Source organism: Salvelinus sp. IW2-2015, linkage group LG11, assembly GCF_002910315.2.
Source record: "Salvelinus sp. IW2-2015 linkage group LG11, ASM291031v2, whole genome shotgun sequence".
NCBI classification, from domain to species: Eukaryota; Metazoa; Chordata; class Actinopteri; order Salmoniformes; family Salmonidae; genus Salvelinus; species Salvelinus sp. IW2-2015.
Window position 1 is genome coordinate 6,522,676 of NC_036851.1, and position 22,670 is coordinate 6,545,345.

General features: G+C 43.9%; 1 protein-coding gene across 3 annotated transcripts in view; it reads right to left on the reverse strand.

The window, feature by feature from the left end:
• LOC111969706 (rho guanine nucleotide exchange factor 3-like) overlaps positions 1 to 22,670 on the reverse strand; it is a 105,938-nt gene that overhangs the window by 52,905 nt on the left and 30,363 nt on the right. For 2 of the 3 annotated variants that reach the window (XM_023995894.2, XM_023995895.3), the window contains exons 2-3: positions 14,411 to 14,477; positions 919 to 981 (exon numbers count right to left, since the gene is read on the reverse strand). In XM_023995894.2, coding sequence (XP_023851662.1) covers positions 919 to 981; positions 14,411 to 14,477 — 130 coding nt within the window. Of the gene's footprint in view, positions 1 to 918; positions 982 to 4,182; positions 4,525 to 14,410; positions 14,478 to 22,670 lie in introns of those variants that run through there. The other variant, XM_023995897.2, reaches the window with a different exon arrangement.

The following is a 22,670-nucleotide window of genomic DNA, read 5'->3' on the forward strand; positions in this document are numbered from 1 at the left end:
TCACCGTGCATTCGCCCGGCCGCCACAAGGAGTCGCTAGAGCACGATGGGACAAGGACATCCCAGCCGGCCAAACCCTCCCCTAACCCAGAAGACGCTGGGCCAATTGTGTGCCACCTCATGGTTCTCCCAGTTGCGGCTGGCTGTGACACAGCCCGGGATCGAACCCGGATCTGCAGTGCCTTAGATCGCTGCGGCACTCGGGAGGCCCTTTTTTAACACTGGAMAATTTGCTGTGTAGTARTGTAAGGTACTTCAGTACAAGACACACAGTAGTTCAGCATTCAGTGGTTCATACACAGCATTCATTCACACAGGCCCAACCAAGGAGAACAAAATAGTGAAATAAGTATCCAGCTATTACTGCTGCTATTTACTAGTCTCCCTAGCCTAGACAGACAGGTTGCCTACCACAATGTACTATAGGACTGGGAATGTCAAGACTAGCTATTTACTAAAGGGTCTTTGTAGCACGGACCTTAGGAAATAGGAATAAGCGTGGAAATGGCCTGACCTTTAGGGTAGCAGAGAGTCTCGTAATGCAAGTTGATTGTAWCAATCACACAGCCCATCGAAAGAGAGAAAGAGAGAGAGGGGAGGGGTCGAGAGAGAGAGAGAGACAGTGTTCTCCCTCTGATCAGTGTTGTTCAATCGTCCTTTCTGCAGGTTCCTCAATTATCWCCAATTTTCAATATCACTTATTGGTAAGAGGAGGGGAGGGGGTAACCGTACGAAGGTTTAAAAACGGGAAAAAAAACGGAGGGACCATAAGTCGAAGATGGACGCTAAGATGGTCGTTACAAGGTTATGTCAGAGGCATTAGGAACAGCGGGGGGTAGAAAGTGAGAGAGAGAMAGGAAGAGAGTGAGGAGAAAGGGGCAAAGGAAAAGCCAGTATTCTGAGAATGAGTTGTACTCACGTTGATGTCCAGGCTGCACAGGCTGAGAGAGTCCACATCCCTCCTCCTCTGTTTCCTCTTCTTCTGTAAACACACAACAACAACAACACAAAGGGTGAGTTTTTTTATAGAGAACATGGAAGCAAGGTAACATGTGAGGAACTGAATAAAAATGATTTACTGGCACACACTCGAATACGTTTGCTAAACTACAGGTTSCCCTGTGAAAACCAAAATAGTTTTTTCAAGCAATGGTCTTTTAAGGGAGTATGCAAGCGCACTCGTTCAGGTCGCCTAGCCGACTTCAGCTAGCCGCCAGCCGTACTGAAGCATGCTGATGCCTATAGGCTAACATAAATCCAACATATAATAAGCCAATCAGTGGAGCACTTAATAGTTTTGGCTCGTCTCCAACCATTTAGTAGATAAACTAGGATGCTATATTTACAGGCCTAGCAGCAGTCAATCTAAATGGATTCCGTCCACTGTTTCCTTCTACTTGGCATTGTATTCTACACAAGTTGTAGTGTGTTATTATTGTTGCTGTATAACAGTTTAATTCCCATGACAACAAGAATTCTCCTGCTTGGCTACCGGGAGGCTTCTCTGAGGTCAGGGAGAGGAGTTGAACAATGGGACATTGTGTCAGAAAGAGAGTTGTGTTGAGGTGCGTTATGTATTCAGTATGAACTCAAGCCTGTGTTAAAAAAAAATCTCTTCGACTAGGAGCACTGATCTAGGATCAGCTCCCCGGAGTCCCCTCTGTCCATATAATTGCATTCAGTATGATAAAAAAAAAATGAATAGGCAAACAAGAAGGCAAAATGTATCCTAAAACAGCAGTCCTACTCTTGGTGAATATGAGCCCAGAACAACTCTGAGATAAATCTTCATATTTCTGAGGCCTGACTACTTGCTATATGACACAGATAGAAGTCCTTCGATAATGGAACACAACATTACAGAGTCTTCTAACGGGAGAGCTGACCCACACATCTTATGGAGCTGAACACAACAATGACAGATCGTTCCTACAACAGAACTCCCACAACACCCTCCAACGGATCTTCCAGACTGAACAATCGGGCATGTGGAGCTCAACACAGATGTGTTGGTTGGAGTTGTTACGTATGGAACCCTTACGCAAAGGGCATTGTTGCAATTACATTACATAGAATGTATAAACTTTTCTCTAACGTATGTGAACACAAAGAACTCTGAAGTCCAGATAAAGCTACATTCATTTCTCTGATTGCTGAAGACTGGCCAAAAAAACTCATTCCAGAATTCAATGTTTTGCTGATCGAACACAACATCCAACAGACCCAAACAAATCAGGTTCTAAATGTAGGTCACGGGAGGCTGCTGACGGGAAAAATGGCTCATAATAATGGCCGGAAAGGAGCAAACGGAATGGCATCAAACGCCTGGAAACCATGTGTTTGATGTATTTGAAACCATTCCACTGATTCCGCTCCACTCATTCCCACGAGCCCGTCCTCCCCGAATAAGGTTCCACCAACCTCCTGTGATGTAGGTCTATTGATTTTGCTCAGGAAATACACAGGGGGTTAACAGGGAAGGACTGGTGCCCATAGGCCTACTGTGGTTTCTGGAGTAAATGTTTTCCTGTAATCGGACTATTCTAGATCATCCTTTAACTATTTTATTGAGCATTCAGAGACAAACAACTGGTCAGTCAGACTGAAAATATCATTAGTAATAGTTCATTAAAGAGAGGGTCACTGTCTTAATACATTCCTGAAGGTTTAAATATCATCTGCATCAGAGATATTTCCTTATGATTAACATTTCCTGCTCATATTTTAAATTCTCCTACATTAATTTCACATTTCCACAAACTTCCAAGCGTTTCCTTTCAAATGGTATCAAGAATATGCACATCCTTGCTTCAGGTCCTGAGATACAGGCAGTTAGATTTGGGTATGTCATTTTAGGCGAAAATTGAAAAAAAAGGGTCCGATCCTTAGTCAGAGCTCTGTGTCTGATATTTACCGGTACGCAATTTCCACTTTGAAACGTCAGACTAGATTTTCCCTTACAAAAAATGGATCAACCCCTACACACATTATTTTCCGCAGTTAGTTAGCTGAGAGACTATGATGAAGCCTGGAAACAACTCAGCATCTCCATCACCAACCCCCTTTCCTTCTCCAGTGCAACTTCCCCAGCCCTATAACTCCCAGCCCCCATCTCCCCATCGCTAGGTAAAAAGACAATTTAACATCATTTTCATCCAGTAGATAACTCAGCGGTCAATATTTGAAAGAAATCATACACATAAAACCTGTCGACCTGACTTAGTATAAACTAGGCTGAGTAAAAGTTTTGAAACTAACTCAGGTCTTTGCTGTAGAGGCACAGCAGGTGCAGCCGCCCCAGGGAACATGCAACAACACTTCCTGTGCAGAGTAACAGGCGACAAGAGCCTTCCTCCACAAACGCACGCAGGCACACACTTAGCACGCACACACACACACAGGGCACTGAGTGCATGTGTACACAACAGATGGTAACTACTGTAGCTCTCTGTTTCACTATACAGATGTGGGATCTTAATTTGATCACCCTGTTGCAGGAGAACTTTCCTGCAGGAAATGTTAAAATTGTAGTGTATTTGAGATTTAAAAAGGCTTCTGAAGTTTAACTTCCACTTTGAAATTTCAGACTTGATTTTCCCTTACAAAAAATGTATCAACCCCTACACATTATTTTCCCGCTGTAACAAACTTGCTTAAATTAAGATCCTACATCTGTACAGTGAAACTACCTCTGTTCCCTCCAGACCAGAGGATGTTGAGCACACCTGTTTGTCTCACTAATATGTGACCGGTCTGTCCTAAAAGGTGGTAAGTATGTGATTGGATGATGCAACAAAAAGCCAAAAAGGTCAGCTACAATTGGATAACCTACCAATAGAACATTGTAGGTTGAATAAAGAATCTATTATTTTGAGACATGCTTGTTTATGCATTCATGCATATCATGTACTAACATTGCCTGACTACTACTAACAAGTTACGTAACTCAACTACCGCTGACCTTATAATGCAGCCTGAAACAGAAATCTATAAAATACATGGTAATTACATGCTATGCTCTGATTCAAACATCAGGAGTACCATTTTGTCAGTGTTACCAGCGTTGGCAGACTACTGTAGGACAATAGCTGTACTCAACAACAGAGCAGCTCTGGTAGGACTCTCTCACCATAATATCTTTCACAGCATGGTTGCTACATATAGGACCTATCCTCTCACTCACCTTCTGATGCACAAATAGACAGCACCCCATCATGAGGGACCCCTGAGCCGGTTTGCTCCCCAGAGTCACAAAGTCACAGCAATGCTTTCCCTCCACAGTAAGGGCCACTGCTAGCCCGGATCCAGCCCGCTCCTTAGATAGTGCGGGTCACACACACTCTGATCCAGCTCCTCAGCTAGCCCATGGACACACACATTTAGATCCAGGCTTCTACCACCGTTAGCCCAGGCCACACAGACTCGAATCTAGTCTGCTCCTCTGCTAGCCAAGGACACAAGGTCTCACATCCAGCTTGCTCTTCACACACYGGGTCCGCAGAGGTGTGTGTCTGTATCTGTATGAGTGTGTGTGTGAGAGAGAGGCTGAGTTGCGCTGCTTCGCAACAGGATGTGCTAGCGAGAAGGGAAACTGAGCTGATGCTATATCGGCCTGTGGAGCCACAATGGCCGGTAGACAACCTTGTTTTTTTTTCGTTGTCCGGAGAGTTTGTGAACTGCCTGGCTTGCAACCTGTTCTGTCCCTGGTCACAGAGATACCCCCATCACACTATCTTGCCAACCTGAACCGCAATGTAATGGCTTCGTTGTTTTCTTTTCACATTGTCCTTTCGAGCACAGTTCCAGTAACTACAGCTTGGTTTGGCTCAGTTCTGATTGGTTCAGTAGTGTGAAAAGCCCTGTGGTGCCATGCTTCTGCCCTCTCCCTATGACTAGTACAATGCATCCATTAGGTAGGCCACTACTGGAGGTCAATAATGATCTGGCAGTAGTACAGGCCTTAAAAGCTCTATTTCCACAGAAAAATCCATGCTGTTGGAAATGTGTGATAGTATGAAATACTTTTATATCCTGCAAATCAATGTTTACCCCCACGATCAATTTTATCATCTCACTGCCTTTCCTTTGGGGAAATAAKGTGTATTCAATCATTTGTCATTCTAACCCTGATAACATAAATACACATACCAGGGCTAGGCCATATAAAACAAACGTCATACTGTACAGTGGATGGTAAAGTATTTAGTCAATCATACACAAAACTGAAAACTAGCTGTTATTGGCAGAGGTTTGGAAATCTCTTTGTTATTGTCATGGTTCCACCTGTCACCAGAGGGCGYCAGAGACCGTCCTAGAGACATTAACTACACTCGGGTGTGTCCAATTTACTCATTATGYTTTCCCTGTTAGAAGRGTGTTTTCTGTMGTCCTTTGCAGAAGTTTGAATTGTTTAACATGTGTGGTTGTTTCCAGAGTGAGTTTTCAAAAACTTTGTGTTTTGTTGTTTTTTCAAGTGTACTGTGATCCTGTGGCTACCGTTTCTCAGTAAAGTATTATGTTTATRCTAAACCACTGATTCCTCGTCTGGTCTCTTCTCTGCACCTGGGTCCAACCTTACTACGTCACARMTATTGGTCTATTAACTAATGTACCTCTTGGTGATGTCACAAGGCAGGCCAAACCACCAAAGCAGGCTGAAATTTCAGGCAGTCTTTTCAAACAGCTCTTACACTAAAAGAGCATTATCATAWTTTTTTACAATTTAACAGTATTGTTCCAACCTCATGTTGTGGAAATGTATATAAAACACAGGAAAATCARWTTTRTTGACTGCAGTGGGCTTTTAAACTTGAATAAAGCAAGTATGTCAGAAAAACACCTCGTGTAACTGTGCAGTACTAAAGTATGTGGGATTAAATAAAATARATTTAAGCAGGCGAGTCAGTTAAGAACAAATTCTTATTTACAATGACAGCCGAGGAAAAGTGGGTTAACTGCCTTTGTTCAGGGGCAGAACYACAAATMTTTACCTATTCAGCTCGGGGATTCGATCCAGCAACCTTTCGGTTACTGGCCTAACGCTCTAACCACTAGGCGACCCGCCGCCCCAAAATAAACCATGATGAAATGAGAAAGCAAGATCATATATTTTCCGCTCTACGGTTGGGGGCATTCAAGTTATTTTCTCGAAATGTATTTGCTGCAGCAAGGTACATTGATGGTGATGCCGTGCGCCAAGGTCCGTAGCAACTATCTTACAATAACTCATCTTAGAAATTACATTTCTGAAATATGCCCCTGAAGGTGCAGTTACATCCACTTTAAAGCAAGTGTTTTATGCGCTGCAGTACAGGTTCACATTTGAATAACTCCGACTGTATTTACCATTAATGATGTCACCACATTCACTGCCTGTTACTTTATGCTTTAATCCAATTCCTGTCTGAAAGCCACACTTAAGGTGTTTCTTGATCAATATGAGAAACGTAGCATTTTGAGTTGATGCTAAACAAAGAGCTCTATACAGTCTGTATCGCGCAAGTTCAGCGTGATTTAAATGTAAAGGCAATAGTCCCGCGTTAGCGGAGACTGCGTTCACAGTAAACGCTGCATATGTCGGCTCAATCAGAAATTACCTTCACATTTATATCCCGGAAATTGGTAAACGCTTCAACAATACAACTTGAATAGAGGCCCTAGCCTAGGAGGCGTAAATACTACAACATAGACATGATGTTATAAAAACATTAGATAACCTCACTGGAAACAAAATGTCATAGTCTTGTCATAATCTTGTGGTTCGAGATTACAAGAATACTTTCAAGATTTACGGTCTTGTTCTTTGCCGCAGGGTAGGAGGCTGCACAGGCCGCATGCTACGCTGAAGGTTAAGAACAGGACACACGTCAGCGCTCACAGTTCGTCTGTAGTGTACACACAGCCACCAATTATCCAGCTGCAGAGGGTGCAAAACATTTCAGAAGGTGCCAGGTAGAGTCAACACGGACTACACATGTCCCAGAGCGTAATTCCACTCTCCTTGGGGGAAAGAAATCCTCAGAGAGAAATAGATAACTGTGCCCAGCTAACTAACGTCTCTGGTGGAAGCGTTGCAGTTAAGAATATGGGAGCATTCAATAGTGTCTATTGCACTCTTAGGAACAGGGCAAACCAATGTATCAGACAGCTACAGCTCCAATAACACTAAAATGAGAGGTCACGCAAACAACACATCTCACTAAGAAGTGTAAGAGGAAAATTATTAAAAGCACAAACTATTTATGGGGAAATGGAGCAACATTTAGTCAGAACAGGTTTCCTTTTAACTCTGTGTCACCCTAAATGGTGGAGGGGAGAGTTGGTGAGGACAGCATTGAACATAAATAATAATAATAGAAATCATTAGGTCATGTCCCAAATGGCTCCCTTTTCCCTAGTGCACTACATAGGGAATAGGGTGCCATTTGGGACACAACCCTGGTTGGCTGAGCTCCTGGTTGAGGGAACAGGACATGCATGCCCTGGAGAAAGATAGTGTTGTCTTGGGACTTAACACAACAAAGAACATGGCTGCACTTTCGAATGATTTATTGTCACGTTACAGTATGTCATGAATAATCATTTGCAGGCCTATTTAGTGTATGAACTATGCACTAATGAATTTGGATGAACATGTGTTATGTGTGCCATTCTAATTTTGGGCACATAGCCAGGTCATTCAAAAATGAACAAATCAGAAAACAAAGGAAACCTCTCCAGTAAGCAGAGATAAATAATCCGAGTTGGATAAAGGCTGAGTTGATGAGTGGAAAACTGCATCAACTCCCCTCCAGCTCTCCCTGCTATGACATAACAGGCAGAAAAAGGCAGGGAGGAGACAGGGAGGCAGGACTACTCCCAAGTTCTGTGCTGTTATGTACCAGGAGCCAGGAAAMACTGAAATAAACCAAGAATACCCTGTCAGTCTCTAAGGAGGTACGTACTAGTTAGTCACTTATACAACAGTCTTCTGTCCAACCTGTGTCTTCAAGCGAGGATACTACACAACAGTCTTCTTCGCACTCTGTGTCTTCAAGCGAGGATACTTATTGTATACAATGACGTACATCTGTCAGATCGGGCACTTATAGCAGCTACCAATGTGACGGGACCCTAAAATATCAGACAATAACACCATGATGAAGGATTTACGCTGAAACACATTGTTTCATTCATTCATCCTCTAGTATTCAGCTATTGAAACAGTTAGAGGGAAGCTGTTCTGGTTACCATGGTTTAGATGTAGCATGCCTCCAGGCCCCTTATCTAGTCAGGACATGGCCTTTTCTTTGAGATGGATACTGTAACGGCGTTCCTCTCTCTCTTCATACGAAGAGGAGGAGCAGGGATTAAACCAAGGTGCAGCGCGTTGAAATGACATACTGAAGTTTATTTCAACAAGAACAAAACGAACTATACTTGAAATGATACAAAATAACAAAACGAAAGTAGACAGACTTAGAACGACGAACTTACATGAAACACGAAGAACGAACAAACAAATACTTACTACAAAACAAACGAACGAACGAACGAAACAGTCCCGTATGGTGCAAACATATACACAGACACAGGAGACAACCACCCACAAACAAACAGTGTGAACAGCTAACCTATATATGGTTCTCAATCAGAAGACAACGTCAAACACCTGTCTCTGATTGAGAACCATATAAGGCTGATTACAATAGACCTAAACATAGAAACACAAAACATAGAAATGCCCACCCAAACTCACGTCCTGACCAACAAAACATACAAAACTAACAGAAAACAGGTCAGGAACGTGACATAACCCCCCCCTCAAGGTGCGAACTCCGGGCGCACCAGCACAAAGTCTAGGGGAGGGTCTGGGTGGGCATCTGACCACGGTGGTGGCTCAGGCTCTGGACGAGGTCCCCACCCCACCATAATCAATCCCAGCTTACTTCTCCCCTTTAGAATGACCACCCCATTATTCCACCCACCTAATATAAGAGGCAACACCAAGATAAGGGACAGCTCCGGGACAAGGTAGCTCAGGACAGCGAGGTAGGTCGGAATAGAGAGATAGCTCAGAATAGAGAGGTAGCTCAGGATAGAGAGATAGCTCAGGATAGAGAGATAGCTCAGGATAGAGGGGCAACTCCGGACTGAAGGGCAGCTCCGGACAGAGAGACAGCTCTGGACTGAGGGGCAGTTCTGGATTACTAGCCGCTTCGGGCTGAGGGGCAGCTCATGGCTGACTGACGGCTCTGGACGCTCATGGCAGGCTGACGGCTCTGGACGCTCATGGCAGGCTGACGGCTCTGGCCCTCATGGCTCGCTGACGGCTCTGGCGCTCATGGCTCGTGACGGCTCTGCGCTCATGGCTCCTGACGGCTCTGGACGCTCATGCTCATGGCTGGCTCTGGCAGATCCTGTCTGCTGGCGGCTCTGGCAGATCCTGTCTGGTTGGCGGCTCTGGCAGATCCTGTCTGGTTGGCGGCTCTGGCAGATCCGCTGGTTGGCGGCTCTGGCAGATCCTGTCTGGTTGGCGGCTCTGGCAGATCCTGTCTGGTTGCGGCTCTGGCAGATCCTGTCTGGTTGGCGGCTCTGGCAGATCCTGTCTGACGAATGGCTCTAGCGGCTCCTGACTGACTATCGGCTCTGACGGCTCGGACAGACGGGCGGCTCTAATGGCTCGGACAGACGGATGGCCAGACGGCCTGGGCAGACGGATGGCTCAGATGGCGCTGGGGAGACGGATGGCTCAGATGGCGCTGGGAGACGGATGGCTCAGATGGCGCTGGGGAGACGGATGGCTCAGATGGCGCTGGGGAGACGGATGGCTCTGGCCGGATAAGGCGCACTGTAGACCTGGTGCGTGGTGCCGGAACTGGAGGCACCGGGCTAAGGACACGCACCCTTCAGCTTGAGTGCGGGAGCAGGGACAGGGCACACTGGACTCTCAAAGCGTACTCTGTGCCTGGTGCGTGGTACCGGCACTGGTGGCACCGGGCTGAGTGCACGCACATCAGGACTAGTACGGGGAGAAGTAACAGTGTGTACCGGACTCAGGAGACGCACAGGTGGCTTAGTGCGTGGTGCCGGAACTGGAGGCACCGAACTGGATACACGCACTACAGGGAGAGTGCGTGGAGGAGGAACAGGGCTCTGGAAACGCACTGGTGGCTTAGTGCGTGGTGCCGGAACTGGAGGCACTGGACTGGAGACACACACCATAGGGAGAGTGCGTGGAGGAGGAACAGGGCTCTGGAAACGCACTGGAAGCCTGGTGCGTGGTGTAGGCACTGTTGGTACTGGACTGGGGCGGGGAGGTGGCGCCGGAAATACCGGACCGTGCAGGCGTACTGGCTCTCTTGAGCATTGAGCCTGCCCAACCTTACCTGGTTGAATGCTCCCGGTCGGCCGACCAGTGCGGGGAGGTGGAATAACCCGCACCGGGCTATGTAGGCGAACCGGGGAAACCATGCGTAAGGCAGGTGCCATGTATGCCGGCCCGAGGAGACGCACTGGAGACCAGACGCGTTGAGCCGGCCTCATGACACCTGGCTCAATGCCCAATCTAGCCCTACCAGTGCGGGGAGGTGGAATAACCCGCACCGGGCTATGCACACGTACAGGAGACACCGTGCGCTCTACTGCGTAACAAGGTGTCTGCCCGTACTCCCGCTCTCCACGGTTAGCCTGAGAAGTGGGCGCAGGTCTCCTACCTGCCCTTGGCCCACTATCTCTTATCCCCCCCCCCAATAAATTTTTGGGTAGTACTCACGGGTTTTTCAGGCTTCCGTGCTAGACGCGTCCCCTCATAACTCCGGTTCCTCTCTTGCGTTTCCTCCGCTCTCCGAGCTGCCTCCAGCTGTTCCCATGGGCGGCGATTCACTCCAATTTTAGCCCATGGTCCTTCTCCGTTAAATATTTGCTCCCAACTCCACGAGTCCTGTATACTTGCCCGTTGCTCGAAATTACGCTGCTTGGTTCTGGATTGGTGGGTGGTTCTGTAACGGCGTTCCTCTCTCTCTTCATACGAAGAGGAGGAGCAGGGATTAAACCAAGGTGCAGCGCGTTGAAATGACATACTGAAGTTTATTTCAACAAGAACAAAACGAACTATACTTGAAATGATACAAAATAACAAAACGAAAGTAGACAGACTTAGAACGACGAACTTACATGAAACACGAAGAACGAACYAACAAYTACTTACTACAAAACAAACGAACGAACGAACGAAACAGTCCCGTATGGTGCAAACATATACACAGACACAGGAGACAACCACCCACAAACAAACAGTGTGAACAGCTAACCTATATATGGTTCTCAATCAGAAGACAACGTCAAACACCTGTCTCTGATTGAGAACCATATAAGGCTGATTACAATAGACCTAAACATAGAAACACAAAACATAGAAATGCCCACCCAAACTCACGTCCTGACCAACAAAACATACAAAACTAACAGAAAACAGGTCAAGAACGTGACAGATACGACATCTCAAAGAGTAGAGGCTATTGCTTTTCTGTTCTCTTCATACTCGACTTGGCTGCTTTGCCTGCCTCGGAGTAGGGGGAAATACACAAAAACACATGGGCCAGTTTGGTGTGTGTGCGTACGCACGTGTGTCCGCGTGCATGCACGTGTGCYCGTGTGTGTTGAAGACAAAAGGCTTTGATGAGGAGCCAGGTAGGAGAAACGGTCAGTGGTCACGCTGTCCTGTCCGTTAGGAGCTGACCAGACAGGAACAAACGCTGCAGCAGCATGACTAGGTCCCGGTCCAGACCCAGGGAAGGCCTGCCCTGCTGCCCTGTTCTGATCTCCTGTTCCTGACTATCACAGAACTCTGCCAAATGAGACATTGACAAGCAGAAGGAAAAAAAATCCTGACAGTGAATAGCAATGACAAAGAACTATAAGCCTAGCTGGATTAAGGAGGCCCAAGTCTAAGGCAAGCGTTAATGACTTGTGATCAAAAATGGACAAATTTGCAATGTGCTCCAAATGCCCAAAACTCTTATTCTTTAGCTAGATAAAACAAATCTAATGAAAATATTTTATTTCATTTGAAGGAATCCTATGAGAAACACAGTTGTACAGAAAAAGCCAACTGTATAACTTTGTTTGGAACGTTCTCTAAGATAACTTGGCTGCTGTAAATTATGTTGCTGTGTCTATAAAGCATCGTATTTGGGGGAAACTCCTATTTGTGTTCAAGCCTCTTCCGGCACACCCCCTCCCAGTGCCAGACAAACCCAGCTCCTATCCTGACAACACAGTGTGCTTTCCAGGCATGGACTGGCACAGTCACTGGTAGAATAAGGCCTCAGAGTCTGATACCATCAAACATCCACTCACTGCCAACGTACACCAGAGTCATGCTAAGTTGTTCTAATCATACGAACCCAAACGAAAACTGCATGCAATCAAAAGCAACTGCAAGGAGAATCAAGGAAATTCAAGCAAGAAAACGTGCCGGTCTGTGCTTCAAAGCTGTTGTAAAAGACTCAAGAATGTTAAAGGTCCACTTGACACCCGCAGGATTGTTCTTTTCATGTTACCTTAATAATATGTTAACAAATAAGTAACAAGCCAGTAATTACTGAAGAGATAATAAATATGTCATGCGGTCTGTTTGATTTATCAAAGACACAGTATACGCTGTGGCTCCAACTGAAATCTCTGGAATGTTTAAAACGCCAAAGCCTTGAAGTGCAACACAACATTCTGACGCTTCAGACCCAAAAGAAGGCATTTTCCAAAATGTGTTGGGTTTAACAATAAAACGCGAATATTTCAAACAAACGTTCATCTTCTACAACATCCTGACCAGAGATGCCGCAGAGCAGACAAATAGTGCTGTGTCTTAACCGAAGTAAGAAAGAAAAGCCAGGGCTCTGGTTTCCTCTCCAGTGGCTGAATTAGTCCGGGATTCCAGAGCTCATCTCTGAGCGTGAGGTGCCAAAGAGGTGCCAGCCCCTGGCCTTGTTTATGTTGGCTGTTCCAACCACTATACTCACTGTCTGCTCGCCCAACCGACCACGTCTCGGTCCCAGCGCTAGCGTCACAGCAATGTGTAGGAGGGCGAACTGAGCTGAGGCCGAAAGCCGTGGCAGGAAGGGGAAAGGCGGTGCAATGAATCACTCTCTTTATCATATTGACTGTCAGGTAGGACAGGGCAGGGCAGGACAGGAATGTCTTCATATTGACTGACAAGAGTCCTCAAGCTACTAGGACCTCAGATGATAGGTTCTTTGACCTGAGTCAACTGATCTATAGCCACAGTGTGTAAGTGTTAAAGATGATGTTACACTAGTCTTACCCAGAGCCTAACATTTAGATATTCCAAACATATTCCTTATAGAAGGCTTGGATACAATRCAAATAGAAGGCTCTGGGCCTACCTATCGTATCCTTACAATGTACTAATAACTGCTCTTACATAAGGCCATTGTGTTCTAAAACGTTACACAACATACATTTTGATGTCTTTGTTTCCTCCCTGCCTGACAGTAATACCTGAAGCTGTAATAAYTTCAAGACTCTCAAAAGCAAAACCGGCAAGTTCTTAATTCCTCTGCCCTTCAGTTTCATTTGAAATATAAACCGTAATCAAATGCTTTAAAGATCAWTCCAGTTTGTTCACACTTTTCAGAGTGAAAGCTAAATTATTCTATAGGCCAAAACACATTTAGGCTGAGTCCGAAATTGCACCCACTTCCATACATAAGAGTGCACTAATTGTGACCAGGGAACATACAGGCACCTCTCTCTCAGGCAGAGCCAGTCCTTCAATATAACTCCAGACACACATACAGGGGAGAGACAATTGCAGGGCATCCTGGGTGAGGATACAAAAATAACTTCATTTAACTAGGCAAGTCAGTTAAGAACAAATTCTTATTGACAATGACGGCCTACCCCGGCCAAACCCGGACGATGCTGGGCCAATTGTGCGCCACCCTATGGAACTCTCAATCACAGCCGGATGTGATACAGCCTGGATTCGAAGCAGGGACTGTAGTGACACCTCTTGCACTGAGATGCAGTGCCTTAGACCGCTGCGCCACTCAGGAGCCCAAATCATGCATGATTTGCATGACAAAATTACACAATGTCCTACTGGTAAATAAAAATAAATAATAATAAAAATAAACAAACATTACTTATTTTAAGTGGGGATAAGAGATCCATCGTTGTCAGAATGATTGGGAATCAGAATCAATCAAATTGCTCTGAGGAAGATTCAGGGGAGTATGAATATGACTGTGTTGATGCATTCACCCATGTGCGCACACACAAACACACGCACGCACACACACGCACGCACGCGCACGCACACACACACGCACGCACGCACGCATGCACGCACGCACAGTCTCATTCGGATGCTGACTAACAATAGTTCTAACATTATGTAAACCACTTACCCCTCTGAACATCCAGCTGTCGGGTGACGGGAGGAGAGAGAAGGAGCTCTTTTTTTGCAGTGTCTGCCTGAAGAAGGAGAGGAGAGTAAGAGAGGGTCAGAGAAAGAAAATAAAAGCAGTGTAAATCTCTGTCCATTAAACCACAGTACAGTCCAAACAAAGACATTGAAGATACTGCAGCAGCCCCAGCCTCTAATCACATTCACTCAAGTCATACCCTCAGAGACCAAACAAATGACATCACCACTCTGTTAATGTTAATGGGGACTTGCCCTGGTGGAGTGGCCCTTTGAACTTCAGGAAACAGCTAATGGAACCTAAACACACGCATGCACACTCTCTCTCTCTCTCTCACACTCTCTCTCTCACACACACACACCACACACACACACACACACACACACACACACACACACACACACACACACACACACCACACACACACACACACACACACACACACACACACACACACACACACACACACACACCACACACACACACACAACACACACAGCTGAAGGAAACGACACCCATGCAGGTCCATAAACACTTATTCAAGTTTAATTTATTTAAAAAATATTTTCTACGTTGTAGAAAAACAGTGAAGACATCAAAACGATGAAATAACACATATGGAATCATGGAGTAACCAAAATGTATATATTTTATATTTGAGATTCTTCAAATAATTAACAAGTGTGCCTTGTTAAAAGTTCATTTGTGGAATTTCTTTCCTTCCTAATGCGTTTGAGCCAATTAGTTATGTTGTGACAAGGTAGGGGTGGTATACAGAAGATAGCCCTATTGATAAAAGACCAAGTCCATATTATGGCAAGAACAGCTCAAATAAGCAAAGACAAATGACAGTCCATCATTACTTTAAGACATGAAGGTCAGTCAATTCTGAAAATGTCAAGAACTTCGAATGTTTCTTCAAGTGCAGTCGCAAAAACCATCTAGCGCTAGGATGAAATTGGCTCTCATGAGGACCGCCACAGGAAAGGAAGACCAAGAGTTACCTCTGCTGCAGATGATAAGTTCATTAGAGTTACCAGCCTCAGAAATTGCAGCCCAAATAAATGCTTCACAGAGTTCAAGTAACACACATCTCAACATCAACTGTTCAGAGCAGACCTTCAAAATGTGTAGAACTTCCTTCAGTTCTACACATTTTGCAATGTGGCAAAGATAAAATGTGGAATTAATGGCAGTAGAGACATAATCTGATTTGACTTATATCACAAATTGTGTAGAATAATTATTGTCAACCTAAAATATTGTCATATAATCATAAATACAGTTTATATTGGTGTAAAAAACATTAGGAACACCTTCCTAATATTGAGTTGCACTCCCTTTTCCCTCAGAACAGCTTCAATTCGTCAGGGCATGGACTACAAGGTGTCGAAAGCGTTCCACAGGGATGCTGGTCCATGATGACTCCAATGCTTCCCACAGTTGTGTCAAGTTGGCTGGATGTCCTTTGGGTGGTGGACCATTCTTGATACATACGGGAAACTGTTGAGCTTGAAAAACCCATCAGCGTTGCAGTTCTTMACACACTCAAACCGGTGCACCTGGTACTACCATACTATCACGCCCTGACCATTGAGAGCCTTTTGATTCTCTATTTTGGTTAMGTCGGGGTGTGACTAGYGGGGGTAATCTAGGTTGTTTKATTCTATGTTGGCCTGGTATGGTTCCRAATCAGAGGCAGCTGTTTTTCGTTGTCTCTGATTTGGGATCATATTTAGGCAGCCWTTTCCCCACTGTGTTTTGTGGGATCTTGTTTTTGTYTTGTTGCCTGTGAGCACTCCAYAACGTCACGTTTCGTTTGTTCTTTATTGTTTTTGTGCGTTTCACTTCAATAAATATGTGGAACCCAGATCACGTCCMAATATGCTTATTACGACGATCGTGACACATACCCCATTCAAAGGCACTTCAATGTTTTGTCTTGCCCATTCACCCTCTGAATGGCACACATACACAATCCATYTGTCAGTTGTCTCAAGACTTAAAAATCCTTCTTTAACCCGAAGAGGATTAAATCCTCCCCTTGAAGTGGATTTAACAGGTGAAWTCAATAAGGGATCATAGCTTTCACCTGGTCAGTCTATGTCATGGAAAGAGCAGTGTTTATAGGTTTTATACCAATTTTCTGAATAAATAGCCTCTAAAATACACTGTATATGTAAACAGACCATAAATGTCTCAATTGTTGTTTTCCTGGAAAGCTAAGCGTGCTATTATATGATACAATATCAGTACTTGTTGCATTTACAGCTTGTCTAAGTCCTATCAGCTACTGATTTCAACCAGTGTACGGCTGTGGATTGACTGCATTGTTTAAATGGAATGTTGATGTATTGGCAGTTAATTAGAAAAATTTATGGAATCATTCCTCTACAACTGGCTGTCTAACTAGCCAACAAACATAAGCCTACAGTGCAGATAAAATCTTCAAATTCATTATTTTACACTATCTTATCAAAGCACTGGCAAACCATGGTCGACCAACTCCCTGACCAAAATGGCTGAACTTTTATCCCATCATAAGCAGGTTCATGTCCCTTCTATGTAGTTTTTTAATTCCTAATTCTATGGGGGTGAGATCTCCAGAGAGTTTGGGGTTCAGGGGTGTGTGATKCGCCAGTGCCTTTATGGTACACTCTTAGAAAAGAACGTGCTATCTAGAACCTAAAAAGGGTTCATCGGCTGTCCCCATTAGAGAACCCTTTGAAMAATRKTTTTTGGTTCCATGTAGAACSCTTTCCACAGCGGGTCCTACATGGAACACAAAAGGGTWAGACCTGAAATCATAAAGGGTTCTCCTATGGGGACAGCCAAAGAACCCTTTTGGAACCCTTTTTTCTAAGAGTGTAAGAGCTAATGGACAGAAGCAGCATTGTCTGAAGAGTCTGAAGATGGCCACGATACATGGTTCATTGATGATTCAGGACCCTTCAAAGACCTGACGATGGTGACGATCAGAGCCATGTATTTATGTGACGGTGTGTTTAAAGTGTGCTCAAGAGTTCAAAACTGGGAAGCCAGGCTTGAGTCACAGACTGTAGGAATGACAGAGACAGATAGCATYGTTTTGTTTGAACAGTTGCAGCTGCTACAGTGAGGTTACATTAAGGCCTTGATGTCTGGGGGTGGGGGGTGAGTGGAGTGTGTGCCTTGGATGGTCTGAAGAGCAGACACGATTCCAACCTCTACTCCCAGGTTAGTCTCCTAAATCTTAACTGGCCAGCGCACGGGAGATTTTGTTCTGGGTTCAGACCTTCGTCCAAAAGGTGGCCAGCCAGTAAGTAGCTACYAGCTGAAATAAATAACAGTCAGGGTCACACAATAGGAAATAAGTTCAGTCAGTAGTCACTAGCACACAAATACAATAACCSAGTTAAACAACCATAGGTCCTGGCTCCTCCGTAAGGTCAGAGTTCGATATAAGACTTCAGGCCTAAGTCTGTAAACAAGCTAAGCACATGTCAGTAAAATATTGAATCAAATCAAATTTTATTGGTCACATACACATGGTTAGCAGATGTTAATGCGAGTGTAGCGAAATGCTTGTCCTTCTAGTTCCGACAGTGCAGTAATATCTAARYAGTAATCTAACAATTCCCCAACAACTACCTAATACACACAAATCTAAAGGGGTGAATGAGAATATGTACATACAAGTATATGGATGGCCGAGCGGCATAGGCAAGGTGCAATAGATGGTATAAAATACAGTTTATACGTGATATGAGTAATGTAAGATATGTAAACATTATGAAAGTGGCATAATTTAAAGTGGCATTGTTTAAAGTGACTAGTGATCCATTTATTAAAGTGTCCAGTGATTGGGTCTCAATGTAGGCAGCAGCCTCTCTGAGTTAGTGATTGCTGTTTAGCAGTCTGATGGCCTTGAGATAGAAGCTGTTTTTCAGTCTCTCCGTCCCAGCTTTGATGCACCTGTACTGACCTCGCCTTCTGGATGGTAGCGGTGTGAACAGGCAGTGGCTCGGGTGGTTGTTGTCCTTGATGATCTTTTTGGCCTTCCTGTGACATCGGGTGCTGTAGGTGTCATGGAGGGCAGGTAGTTTGCCCCCTGTGAAGCTTTGTGCAGACCGCACCACCCTCTGGAGAGCCTTGCGGTTGAGGGCGATGCAGTTGCCGACAGGATGCTCTCGATTGTGCATCTGTAAAAGTTTGTGAGGGTTTTGGGTGACAAGTCAAATTTCTTCAGCCTCCTGAGGTTCTTCACCACACTGACAGTGTGGGTGGACCATTTCAGTTTCTGTGATGTGTACGCCGAGGACCTGCTGTCCCTTCAATGTGGATAGGGGCGTGCTCCCTCTGCTGTTTCCTTAAGTCCACGATCATCTCCTTTATTTTGTTGACGTTGAGTGAGAGGTTGTTTTCCTGACACAACACCCCGAGTCCCCTTACCTCCTCCCTGTAGGCTGTCTCGTCGTTGCTGGTAATCAAGCCCACTACTGTTGTGTCGTCTGCAAACTTGATGATTGAGTTTGAGGTGTGCATGGCCACGCAGTCATGGGTGAAAAGGGAGTACAGGAGGGGGCTGAGCACGCACCCTTGTGGGGCCCCAGTGTTGAGGGTCAGCGAAGTGCTGCATTCTGCAGCGATATGCCATCCCATCTGGTTTGGGTTTAGTGGGACTATCATTTGTTTTTCAACAGGACAATGACCCAACACAACTCCAGGCTGTGTAAGGGCTATTTTACCAAGAAGGAGAGTGATGGTGTGCTGCATCAGATGACCTGGCCTCCACAATCCCCCGACCTCAACCAAATTGAGATGGTTTGGGATGAGTCGGACCGCAGAGTGAAGGAAAAGCAGCCAACAAGTGCTCAGCATATGTGGGATCTCCTTCAAGACTGTTGGAAAAGCATTCCAGGTCAAGCTGGTTGAGAGAATGCCAAGATTGTGCAAAGCTGTCATCAAGGCAAAGGGTGGCTATTTGAAGAATCTCAAATATAAAATATATTTTAACACTTTTTTGGTTATAACATGATTCCATATGTGTTACTTCATAGTTTTGATGTCTTCAATATTATTCTACAATGTAGAAAATAGTAAAAATAAAGAAAAACCCTTGAATGAGTAGACGTTCTAAAACTTTGGACCGTAGTGTTACCATAAGGCCTTTTAGAGGGCTAGTTCCAGTTGAAGTCCGTGAAGTTACATACACGTTTTTTTTTTTTTTTTTTTTTTTTTTTTTTTTTTTTAGTTTTTTTTTTTTTTTTTTTTTTTTTTTTTTTTTTTTTTTTTTTTTTTTTTTTTGTTGTCTTTTTTTTTTTTTTTTTTTTTTTTTTTTTTTTTTTTTTTTTTTTTTTACAATATCATTTAAACTCAGTTTTTCAACATTCATGACATTTAATCCTAGTAAAATTATTCCCTGTTTTAGTCAGTTAGGATCACCACTTTATTTTAGAATGTGAAATGTCAGAATAATAGCAGAGAGTGATTTATTTCAGCTTTTATTTCTTTCATCACATTCCCAGTGGGTCGAAAGTTTACATACACTCAATTAGTATTGTGTAGCATTGACTTTAAATTGTTTAACTTGGGTCAAACGTTACGGGTAGCCTTCCTCAAGCTTCCTACAATAAGGTGGTTGTATTTTGGCCATTCCTCCTGACAGAGCTGGTGTAACTGAGTCAGGATTGTAGCCTCCTTGCTCGCACACACTTTTTCAGTTCTGCCCACAATTTTCTATGGGCTTGAGGTCAGGGCTTTGGATGGCTCAAATACCTTGACTTTGTTGTCATTAAGCTATTTTGCCACAACTTTGGAAGTATGCTTGGTGTCAATGTCCATTTGGAAGAACCTTAGCGACCAATCTTTAACTCCTGACTGATGTCTTGAGATGTTGCTTCAATATATCCACATAAATTCCTTCCTCCTGATGCCATCTATTTGTGAAGTGCACCTGTCCCTCCTGCAACAGCACCCCACAACATGATGCTGCACCCCCGTGCTTCAGTTGAGATGGTGTTTCTTCGGCATGCAAGCCTCCCCTTTTTCCTCCTAAATAACGATGGTCATTATGCCAAACAGTTCTATTTTTGATTCATCAGACCAGAGGACATTTCTAGAAAAGTACGATATTTGTCCCATGTGCAGTTGCAAACCGTAGTCTGGCTTTTTTAATGGGGTTTTGGAGCAGTGGCTTCTCTTGCTGGTCGGCCTTTCAGGTTAGTTTGATATAGGACTCGTTTTACTGTGGATATAGATACTTTTGTACCGTTTCCTCCAGCATTTTCACAAGGTCCTTTGCTGTTGTTCTTGGATTGATTTGCACTTTTCACACCAAAGTACGTTCATCTCTAGGAGACAGAACGCGTCTCCTTCCTGAGCGGTATGACTGCTGGTGGTCCCATGATGTTATACTTGCGTACGATGTTTGTACAGATGAACGTGTACCTTCAGGCATTTGGAATGTCTCCCAAGGATGAACCAGACTTGTGGAGGTCTACAAAAAAAATTTGAGGTCTTGGCTGATTTATTTTGATTTTCCATGATGTCAAGCAAAGAGGCACTGAGTTTGAAGGTAGGCCTTGAAATACATCCCAGGTACACTCCAATTGACTCAAATTATGTCAATTAGCTATCAGAAGCTTCTAAAGCATGACATCATCTTCAGGAATTTTCCAAGCTGTTTATGGCAGTCAACTTAATGTATATAAACTTATGACCATAGGAATTGTGATACAGTGAATTATAAGTGAATAATCTGTCTGTAAACAATTGTTGGAAAAATTACTTGTGTCATGCACAAGGTAGATATCTAACTGACTTGCCAAAACTATAGTTTGTTAACAAGAAATTTGTGGAGTGGTTGAAAGATGAGTTTTTATGACTCCAATCTAAGTGTATGTAAACTTCCGATGCGTTAATCTTTACATACAGTGCCTTCAGAAAGTATCATACCACTAACTTTTTCCACATTTTGTTGTGTACAGCCTGAATTGAAAATGTATTACATTTATTTTTTTACTCACTCATCTACACACATAGCCATAAATAACAAGTTAAAACATGTTTTAGAATTTTAGCAAATTATTGAAAATGAAATACAGAAAAATCCTACTTACATACAGTGCCGTGAAAAATGATCTTTTGATACTAAATGTTATCAGATCTTCAACAAAAACCTAATATTAGATAAAGGGAACTAAGTTTACAATACAACAAAAAAGTCATACTTATTTTATTTATTTATTTAATTAACAAAGTTATGCAACACCCAATTCCCCTGTGTGAAAAAGTAATTGCCCCATCACACTCAATAACTGGCTGTGCTACCSTTAGCTGCCATGACTGCAACCAAATGCTTCCTACAGTTGTCGATCAGTCTCTCACATCGCTGTGGACAAATTTTGGCCTACTCTTCCATGCAGAACTGCTTTAACTCAGCGACATCTGTGAGTTTTCAAMTATGAACTGCTCGTTTCAAGTCCTGCCACAACATCTCAATTGGGATTAGGTCTGGACTTTGACTAGAGCCTTAGAAAACTTCAAATTTGTTGCCTTTTAACCATTTTCATGTAGCCTTGATTGTGTGTTTTGGATCATTGTCTTGCTGCATGACCCAGCTGCGCTTCAGCTTCAGCTCACAGAAGGATGGCCTGACATTCTCCTGCAGAATTCTCTGATACAGAGCAGAATTCATGGTTCCTTCTATCAAAGTATGTCGTCCAGGTCCTGAGGCAGCAAAGCATCCCCAAACCATTGACCGTTGGTATGAGGTTCTTACTATGGAATGCAATGTTTGGTTTTCGCAAGACATAATGGGACCCATCTCGTCCAAAATACAAATCAGTTGTGTGTAGAGTACAACTTCAGCTATCTAAACAGAACTAGAATGGCATTTCTAGTTCAATGGTCTATTTGCCCATATCTAAGGATTTGTCTTCTAACACACTGACGTGCACAGCTCTCTGAGTGAGGTTCTGTCTGTCTAACACACTGGCGTGCACAGCTCTCTGGGTGAGGTTCTGTCTGTCTAACACACTGACCCAGAATATCGCGGACTTGGTGCTACCTTGTCACAATTTACTGATTGGCTCAAATGCAATTAAGAAGGAAAGAAATTCCACAAATGAACTTTAACAAGGCACACCTGTTAATTGAAATGTATTCAGGTGACTACCTCATGGATGCTGATGAGGAGAATGCCCAAGAGTGTGGCAAAGCTGTCATCAAAAGGGCAAATTTGGCTACTTTAAGAATCTCA